This window comes from Histoplasma capsulatum, genomic scaffold (genome assembly GCF_000149585.1).
Source record: "Histoplasma capsulatum NAm1 scaffold_16 genomic scaffold, whole genome shotgun sequence".
Classification (NCBI taxonomy): domain Eukaryota; kingdom Fungi; phylum Ascomycota; class Eurotiomycetes; order Onygenales; family Ajellomycetaceae; genus Histoplasma; species Histoplasma mississippiense.
Genome location: NW_001813967.1, coordinates 76582 through 86975, shown reverse-complemented (window position 1 = coordinate 86975; position 10394 = coordinate 76582). Strand labels below are relative to the sequence as shown.

Below are 10394 nucleotides of genomic sequence, written 5' to 3'. Positions count from 1 at the left end.
GCAGGTGTCCGAACCGGTTTCCAACCACCCTATGACATCATTCGGATCGCATTAGAAGAGGATCCGATTGATGAGATATGAGAATCCTGTTTCTATACGGGGTCTGGATTCCTTCTGGCAGATCAATGCAGCGCCACTGCGGAGTTGCTTCGGCTACCCTCGCTCATAGAGTGAGGGGAGGATGGCTGCCCGTTGTCTATATAGAATAGCTAGATGCTGGCTCTCTATTCCAGGAGCCAGCGATTCGTCTTTTATCTTTTGACAATAAGATACCAGAGTTACCACTGTCCTCATACAATATTCTTAGTGTGCCGAGTACCTCTGGTAGTTCAGTATTTGTATAGTATTCTACGAGTTCGCGGTTCAAGCGAGATAATCAAGCCCACCCATAAGGCTTCCCATTATATACCATCCTCCTCTGTGCCGCTGCCGAGTAGCAACCGCCTCGGCGCCGTCACATTACAGATTTCTTGAGATTCTTGAATTCTAACTTTTCTAACATTTTCTTGATATCTGCTATGTTAACAGTAAACACTTGGACGTCCTTTTTCTTGTGTGCTTGATGAGTTAGTAACTTGAATGCCTTCACTGATACTTGAGTGAGATCAGTGGTTCTATCAACATTCTTTTCATAGACACAGTCATCTTCTGAGAAAATAAAACAGTGATTGCATATATTCAATAAGGTTTCAAATTCTGTAATTTATGACAGATTAAGTATTAGATCATATTCAAGGTTCTGTACTTTATATACATAAACATTCTTTTTCTCATGCTCCTCTACATCAACATTAAATCTTACTATGTTGTAGAAGGCGGATCCTCTAAGGCTGTTGAATTCACTGAATTTACACAGTTCAGAAAAGAAGATACACTGAAGTTTATGCTTTTCAATCAATTGAATATTTATAAAAGTGTAATGAAGAAAACTACTGTCTATCATTGCTTGTGTGTTGATTAAGTTATTTATAATGACAGAGATGATGATTGCATTCATTTGCATCTTCTACTCAAATCTTCAGTTAATTTCTTACTCTTTGAACTTTCATCTGCATTTTAAAGTGAGAGCTCTTCTTTTTTCTATTTCTGTTTATTCATAAATATAATTGCATTTATATATAATGTAGGAGCTGAGACCACTGCATTGATGCATTGACTTGCAAAGTGCCTCAGTCTGTTGCAACAGATGCAAACTTCTCAAATGATTTGATCAGTAACTTTTTATTCAAAGAAATCAGATATTCTTGATCATTCTGTACTCAAATGAAAGGTTCAATTCATAGCATCTATGAGAGCTGTTGATGCAGTTGTAGGTATGAAGTTCTATCTATGATTATTACATCTTTCTTGAACAGCATTGAAATGTGCGAGGTTGTTGTCGAGTTGATGTAAGTGGGTGCAGTAGTTGTGGTAATGTGTGGGTATGAGATGCAAGATGTAGAGTTTGAACAGTTCAAAGTTAATATACTGGCTCAGAAAATTGATCTTGACAGCATCATCTCAGTTCTATTCTTCTGCTTCACAAATCTTACTATCAAAATCAGGCAGATAGTTCACTAAAAGGGTATTTCTCTGATGATTTTTGTTCAGCCACTGTATTGCACACACTTGCAGTGTAGAATTCAAGAATAGAACATTTAATTGATGAAAGACTTTTTTAGAGATACACATTTCATGCATATATGATTCAATTCAGAGTTGAAACTTCACTAAAGCATCTTCTTTTAGCTGATTATGAATATAGCTGACTTGTAAGAGCAGAAAATCTATCACAAATCCATTTTTTTCAAGCTTGATTTTTATCTTTCATTTTCAAATTAGATAAATTGAAAGCTCTTCTATGAATTTGTCAAGAAGAGGGAGGCGTTCTTTTCTTTTATATGCAGAGAGTGTTGATGCTTGTGCAGTTTCTGATGTATTCATATTCAGATGATTCAATTGTTGTTGAAGCTTCACTATCTGCAAGAATTGTTGCTGAAAGAAATTATAAAATTCAGCATTATCTTCAGTGAGGCTTCAGTTCTCACTCATGAAGAGATGTTTATAGTTCATTTCATTTTCATACAAGGCCATGGTTTTTGATTCTGATAACTTGAAGACCAGGAGCTTCAGTTCTTATTCTTCAGAGGAAATATTTTATAGACACTCTGATCTCTTCACAGACACACAATTATAAAGTTCTTAAACACTCAGATTTCTTCACAGCATTTATCACAATGGTGCAGCTTCATAGGACTTTAGAATTTACAGATGTTATCACAACAACACAGTTTTGTAGAAACTTGGTAACTTATTCTTAACTTGAGCACCTGGGTGCAATCATAAACATAGGGCACTCAGGCCGACACAGATGAATCAATTTATAATGTAACAGACATACATCAATTAACAATCTAACATTATTCTAAATACAGATTACAAATTGATTAAGGAAAGAAAGAGAAAAGAGATCAAAAGGAAAGGTTGTATGAAGGGGGCTCTTATCCCCTCGTCCGTAGGTTTGTGCAAAATTAGCGTGGTTTCAATTAGTGTATGGAATTCTGCACCGGCGCCCTGGGCATAACCAATAGAATTCTATATAATTTTATATGAATAATAATTGGTAATTTAGATCCACTGATTGAAGATCCCATGTAAATCTTAAGAATGTGTATGGAATTCAACGCATTTGAAGCCCTGCCTGTCTGCCTGCCTGCTTGATTCTCATATATTCACCCACCTATCCCCCTACCAAGGGCGGACCACAGCCCCCTGGTGGACAGCAGACTGCCGAAGAGCGCACCGAGAGCTCACCACTCACCAGACAGAGGCCGCGAAGCACCAGTTCAAGGATGCAGTGCGCAAGGCCAAGCGTGCATACTGGAGGCAGGTGATCAATGAGGCCAGAGATGGTAGAGACCTGTACCGGGTGGTGGCATGGCATAAGCTGGAACCCAACCTCAGAGCACCCCCTCTGGTGATTGGGGATCAGGTCATAGAAGAGACAGCCGCCAAAGCTGAGGCACTTCAACAAGCAATTCTGAAGCGATACAACTCAGCTGATGATCTGGAGTATGACCCACTGGATGATGAGCACTGGAGCGGCATGGGGAACCTGCCCTGGAACCCCCGGGTTGGGATGGAGGAGGTGGAGCGCAACACCATTGGGGTACAGAGCACCTCCCCAGGCACGGATGGAATCACAGTGCGGATGCTCAAAGCATGCTGGCAGCATGTGTCCCTCTTTATACAGCAGCTATACAACTGCTGCCTCCGGCTCTGCCACTTCCCACGAGCCTGGAAACTGGCAGAGGTGGCAATGATACCCAAGGTGGGTAAGAGAGATAGAAGCTCAGTCCGCTCCTGGAGGCCCATTGCCCTGCTTTCAGTAATCTCCAAAGGGCTGGAACGCATCATTGCAAGGCGACTGGCCTACACGGCACTCATTCACGGCATAGTCAGCCCACAGCATGGGGGGGCGCTGCCCAGACGATCTGCAATGGACTGGTAGCTGCTTTCACTCATGAGGTGGAGGCAGCCTTCGCACAAAACAAGGAAGTGTCCATGGTCACAATGGATGTGCAGGGTGCCTTTGATGCTGTGCTGCGCAGGCGGCTGCTTCAGCGGATGGCGCAGCAGGGGTGGCCACGCGAGCTGCTGCAGCTCATTGACAGTTTCCTCACTGAACGCAGAGCTCAGGTCCGGCTGGAGGGGACCACCACAGCAGCACATCAGATGCAATGTGGCACGCCACAGGGGTCTCCTTTGTCACCAATACTGTTCCTTCTGTACCTGGCAGAGCTGCTGTGGCAAAACTCGGAGTTGCGCTTTGGCTATGCGGATGATCTGAACATCTGGCGGGCGACCCACTCACTTGACAACAATGCCACCCTTCTCAGACAGGATATACAGAGTATTCTGAGGTGGGGGGAGATAAACAAGGTGGCCTTCGCACCAGAGAAACTTGAGATGATCCATCTTACAAGAAAGCGACACAATGAGGCACCAGCAGTAGTTGTGTCTGAGGACCTCACTGTTCACCCTGTTACTGCCCCAGCTGGACAGGAGCCAGCACTTCGCTGGCTGGGTGTACACTTCGACAGAAGGCTCACCTGGAGACCACATGTCTCCACCCGGGCAAAGAAGGCAAGGGCCGTAGCCCAGCACATCCGGAGTCTGGGAAAGACCAGAGACGGGCCCCCAGCAGACGCTCTGCGGAAGGCGGTCACCACCTGCGTGGTTCCCTCATTGCTCTATGGCACAGAGGCCTGGTACGGCGGCCGCACGCAGCCAGCAAGGCACACGGGCAGGAGTGGGGAGGTTAGCTCCCGCCTGGGATGGCATGTGGGGACAGTTGAGAAGGTGCTTACTATGGCAGCCAGAGGGGTCCTCCCAGTTTTCCGTACAACGCCCATCGCTACCCTATACCGGGATGCTGGGCTCCCATCAGCAATGGTAGCTCTGGAGGAGGCCAAAATTCGATTCGCCACAAGGCTTCAGGTGGTGGATGAGAAGCACCCACTGGCTTCACGGATAGCACCTCCAATGATCACACGAGGAAGAGGGGCTGGAACCCGGCAGCGCTCAAAGACCAAGATCCAGCGGTTGGGGGCGCTGCTACCTGCAGTCAATAGACCCACACTTGCCATCCCACACTACTCAGAGGGATGCGGGACAGACCCCACAGAGGGTGTAGACAAAAAGAATGCTGCTCAGGCATTCAAGGAATGGTGGAGAAGTCAACCCTCAACAGATCTATATGTTTTCTCAGATGGATCAGAACGGAGCCTTGACAACAGCAGGCAGGTGGGCTATGGCTTCATAGTCTATCAGGGAAATAAACAGCTGGCCAGCTTCTCAGCTGCGCTGAGCCCTATGTCACATGTCTTCGACGCTGAGGCAGTTGGTGCCTGCCGGGCATTGGAGTGCGCCGTGAAGCTCCTACCTTGTGTCACAGAGGACAGCAGCAACCCTCAGATCTGGCTCTGCCTCGACAACACCTCAGTCATCTGGGGCATACGGGGCAGTGCAGCAGCTTCCTCAAACTGGGCCTACAACCGCTGCCATGAGCTCCTCAGACAGCACAATGTCGGCCTGAAGTGGGCTCCTGGGCATATGGGGATAGAGGGCAATGAGGAAGCAGACCGCTTGGCTAAGCGGGCAGTCTCATCCACTGCAGCCCCAGCCTATGGTCTCGAGGCCACACCCATAGTCAGTGGGGTCCGCACAGTGGCCAAGCAGCTCAGCCAAGAGGCAAGGCGAAAGTGGTGGAGTGGAGCCTGTGGCAAGCTCTCTGACTGGTACCGGGGCTGGAGTTTCAGCAGGCCGACTGTGGAATACCAAGTGAAGGCCCCTCCGGAGCTCACCATGCCACGGCATGCCCTTCACCGCTGGCTCGCACTCCGCTCCTCTCATGGGGACTTCTCCTGGTACCACAGGCGTTTCCAGCATGCAGATGCGAGGCTCACCTGTGTCTGTGGACACAACAAGAGCCCAGAACATTTGGTGCTCTGTCGACACTCACAGAGGCACTTTCTTCACTGGCCCAAGAGGCCAGCAGCACGGCCACACAACCGGGCGACAGCTGTTGCCTATCTAGGGTCTCTGACCCCTACAGACTTTGTAGAACTGCTGGACTGCACGCAGTTCTACACACGGTACTGCACAAGGTAACGCAGCCGGCTGGCTGCAAACCATCTGACAACCCCCGCAGCAGTTCCACGAGGCCGGCCTGCTGAGTACACCCACGATAGCTAGTGCAACTGCCAGGGACATCACAGTCTATGCAGACAGTACAGATAGCACAACTAGGCTCATCTGTCTCAATTAGCTGTGGTGTAATCAGTACAGTCTACGTGTCTGACTCAGCTGATATGGTTTTGACTGCCGGCATTGTATCTACGCGTGCTCTGCTTTGTTTTCCTCTCGTTTGCCCTTGTCTCTATCGGCTCAAATGCTTCTTCTTCTTTTCTTTGCGCTCTCTGTCATTCTCTGCTCTTTTCCTGTCACACCTTCTTCGGTGCTCTCTCCTTCATTATTTATCTTGTCTGTCTTTCTTCTGATGTTAGAAGCACAGACAGCTTTCTGATCAACTGAGAGAGGTATCCCTCTCTGCTCACTATAAAGCCTTCCAGGCACGGCAGCGGCGGTCCCCTCAGGGAACCACACTATAGCCCCACCATGAATGGCCATACGTCGGGCCAGAAGTGGATGCGCAGCTCAGAAAAATCCTTTGCAATGAGCTGAGTCTTCTCAAGAGTTGCCACCTGGATTCTGTTTTCTCTCTCTGTGTACATAGAAATCTCTCCAGCGTAGCACGTCTCCATGCCCTTCGGGAGGCTTCTGAAACACGGGCGCTGCCCGTGTTTTCTCCGGGACGTTAAACCTATACATACATACATACATACATACCCGCGAATATGGAACCCCCCAAACATGCGAACGTGGAATCCACTGAGAAACCTACTAAATCCAATGGTGAGTTCCTTATATTAATCAATTCAAATGACCTAGCTAACTAATTCATTCTCTAGTTCATACAAAAACATCAAGAAAATGAAAACGGCCTGTTGAGGAGGTTATTGCAGAACTTCCACCTCTAGAATCAGTGAAATTCCACCCAATACTGCCTATCTCATGAGATCCAATTCTCAATATTTCTGCAAATATCAATATTAGCAGTCCATACACCCTGTTTACCTTATTCTTCTTTGAGAAATGCTTTCAAAATATCAGTAATTCTACTAATCTCTATGCAAAATTAAAGAGAGATACTAGAGATACTGATGATGAAGCTCCAGAGCTTTCAGAAATGGAGGAGAATGAGAAAGCTCAAGATATAAATATAGAGATTTCTGAAATATCTATATTCTCAAAGCCTTCTATTCAGCAATTTTCATGGGAAAATATCAATCCAGTGGAGATAAAGGTCTTTATAGGCATTCTTCTCTATATGGAAGTTCATAAATCCCATTGAACTGATTTATACTGGCGGAATGATCTGAAACAAGGCTCTATTCATTCCATTCAATCCTATATGACCCATACACGTTTCGAACAGATTAAATGATATATCCATATATCTAACCCTCATGAGGCCCGCCGCCCGGAGGCTAAAAATAAGGATTGATGGTATAAGGTAGAGCCATTAGCTACTAAGTTTCATATGGCATGCTGAAAATACTATACCCCTGGCTCTAAGATTTCCATTGATGAGATTATGGTTAAATGCTTCGGACGGAGTCAACATATATACAAGATGCGTAATAAACCAATTCCTTGAGGATATAAGATATTTGGCCTAGCAGAACATGGCTATTTATCCCCTCGTCCGTAGGTTTGTGCAAAATTAGCGTGGTTTCATTAGTGTATATTATACGAGATATCATTGAATAATCAGTGTATTTTTGAGTATTCATTGGTATTAGTGTAATATATAAACCCTAATTAAGGATCCGCGTAAATAGATATTAGGATATACTATGAAATTCCGCCCAACATTGAGTTTTCAAACATAAAAGGATATTTTGACACTCTGAACAGCCAGAATTTGATCTCCCTATCTTTTTATATTTCTGCTGGCCAATCTTTCGTTTATATTGACACCAGGCACAAACACGCTGCTTTGGAAGAGGAATCCATTGATGATTTAGATTAGAATTTGATCATTTCCTTGGTAGATTATCATGAATTCTAGATGTGAATTCAAAGAGTTCCTGGTAAAGCTTCTCATGAAAGTTTATTTGAGAAGGAAGATCCTTCACTGGAATCCCCTGCTGCTTTATATATAAATATTGAAGCCGGTATGCATTAATAGCTGCGGAATCAATAAGCCAGTAGAGAATAGGAAGCCAGGTGTGATAGGTGACTCTATGACTAGTATATGCTGCCTGGTATTGATTTGCTAGGTCTACCCCATTCATATGATGATTATAATCATCTATAATCAATGGGATTTTCAGCTTCTTTTGTGGTTAATCTTCAAAGACTTTTCTAACAATATTGGCATGGGTTGAGAGTTCCCCTGGGCATTTATGAGTACATTTAATAACTGCGTCCAATGAATGAATCGTAGTTAGTGCCAATACCATATTATTATCTTGCCAAGCAAGACAGAGAACATTCTCTTTTTCAATGGCATGCAGGGTATTCCAGGGTATGGAATTTGAATGCTCTCGAAGCTCACCTAGTACTGCTGGAACCTGGTTTGGATGAGTGGTTCCACATGCTTCATACCTCTGTTGATGTAGTTCTTTGAATAAAGGAACTGATGTAAAGTAGTTATCCATATAAATTGAATAGAATATGACCAGCTGTGAGATAGAGATTTCATTAGGCGTGGCATTCGGTGTAGCATTCAGGGGGGTGATATTCGGGTTGATATTAGGGCCAATATTATGGGTGATATTAGGGTCGATATTGGGGGTGGCATTCGGCATGGTATTCAGCGTATTCAGCGTAGATACCATAGGAAGCCGCTTCACCAGATTCACCACTATAGATCCGGTTTTTGTTAACATAGGGAATTGAAACATAGGCATTATACCCTGCCGGCGGCTAGACCAGGAAAAAGTTCATAAATAGCCATGTTCTGCTAGGCCAAATATCTTATATCCTCAAGGAATTGGTTTATTACGCATCTTGTATATATGTTGACTCCGTCCGAAGCATTTAACCATAATCTCATCAATGGAAATCTTAGAGCCAGGGGTATAGTATTTTCAGCATGCCATATGAAACTTAGTAGCTAATGGCTCTACCTTATACCATCAATCCTTATTTTTAGCCTCCGGGCGGCGGGCCTCATGAGGGTTAGATATATGGATATATCATTTAATCTGTTCGAAACGTGTATGGGTCATATAGGATTGAATGGAATGAATAGAGCCTTGTTTCAGATCATTCCGCCAGTATAAATCAGTTCAATGGGATTTATGAACTTCCATATAGAGAAGAATGCCTATAAAGACCTTTATCTCCACTGGATTGATATTTTCCCATGAAAATTGCTGAATAGAAGGCTTTGAGAATATAGATATTTCAGAAATCTCTATATTTATATCTTGAGCTTTCTCATTCTCCTCCATTTCTGAAAGCTCTGGAGCTTCATCATCAGTATCTCTAGTATCTCTCTTTAATTTTGCATAGAGATTAGTAGAATTACTGATATTTTGAAAGCATTTCTCAAAGAAGAATAAGGTAAACAGGGTGTATGGACTGCTAATATTGATATTTGCAGAAATATTGAGAATTGGATCTCATGAGATAGGCAGTATTGGGTGGAATTTCACTGATTCTAGAGGTGGAAGTTCTGCAATAACCTCCTCAACAGGCCGTTTTCATTTTCTTGATGTTTTTGTATGAACTAGAGAATGAATTAGTTAGCTAGGTCATCTGAATTGATTAATATAAGGAACTCACCATTGGATTTAGTAGGTGTCTCAGTGGATTCCACGTTCGCATGTTTGGGGGGTTCCATATTCGCGGGTAGGGGGATAGGTGGGTGAATATATGAGAATCAAGCAGGCAGGCAGACAGGCAGGGCTTCAAATGCGTTGAATTCCATACACATTCTTAAGATTTACATGGGATCTTCAATCAGTGGATCTAAATTACCAATTATTATTCATATAAAATTATATAGAATTCTATTGGTTATGCCCAGGGCGCCGGTGCAGAATTCCATACACTAATTGAAACCACGCTAATTTTGCACAAACCTATGGACGAGGGGATAGTCTTTTTCCTGGTCTAGCCGCTGGCAGGGTATCCCCTCGTCTGGCCGCGAGGACACAATTAGCGTATTTTTTAGCGTGTACATTAGCGTATTAAATACGCGAAAACTACTGGATTATATGAGAGATCGGCCGTATTGGCGTGTTTTAGTGTAATTTATGTAATCTATTGATCTAGCCCTAATTAATATCATTGGAATGGAACTCCTTCCAACATCCTCTCTTCAAATAGAGAGCAATATTGTTACATGCTGCACAACCATATCTTGATCTTGGAGCTCTTCCTTTATTCCCTTCTTCTCTCTTTCTTTTATACTGACACCAGGCACAAGTTTGAGAAGATGGCAGAGAAATTCGCTGGTGATTTAGATCCGGATTTGATCGAGTAGTAGGTAGAGGATTTGAGAATTTTAGGAGTTGAATATAGAGCTGCCGGCGGAATTCAACGTGAGATATAGTAGTGTCAGTAGTGCCAGTAGTGCCAGTAGTAGCCAGTCGATGAAGAATATAAGCATTGACAATGGCATGATCAATAATCCAGTACAGAATTGTCAACCAGGTGCGATTAGTGGGCATATGAGTCTCATAGGATGCTCTATACTGATTTGCTAGGTCAATCCCATTCATATTATGATTGTAATCATCAAAGATGGTAGGAATCTCCACTGCTTTTTGCCAATT

General features: G+C 44.0%; 2 protein-coding genes across 2 annotated transcripts; one reads left to right on the top strand and one right to left on the bottom strand.

Moving 5' to 3' along the window:
- Positions 1–2646: 2646 nt before the first annotated feature.
- Positions 2647–5652, top strand: HCAG_09056 (conserved hypothetical protein; the record flags this gene model as incomplete). The annotated part of the gene is made up of 3 exons (XM_001535973.1): positions 2647–2650; positions 2736–3314; positions 3491–5652. 3 exons carry the CDS (start codon positions 2647–2649, stop codon positions 5650–5652), a joined length of 2745 nt encoding a protein of 914 aa, XP_001536023.1.
- A 332-nt stretch (positions 5653–5984) lies between these two features.
- Positions 5985–8785, bottom strand: HCAG_09055 (predicted protein; the record flags this gene model as incomplete). The annotated part of the gene is made up of 9 exons (XM_001535972.1): positions 5985–6008; positions 6174–6321; positions 6391–6432; positions 6668–6687; positions 7067–7091; positions 7235–7293; positions 7743–7918; positions 8165–8473; positions 8746–8785. 9 exons carry the CDS (start codon positions 8783–8785, stop codon positions 5985–5987), a joined length of 843 nt encoding a protein of 280 aa, XP_001536022.1.
- Between the last annotated feature and the right edge of the window lie 1609 nt (positions 8786–10394).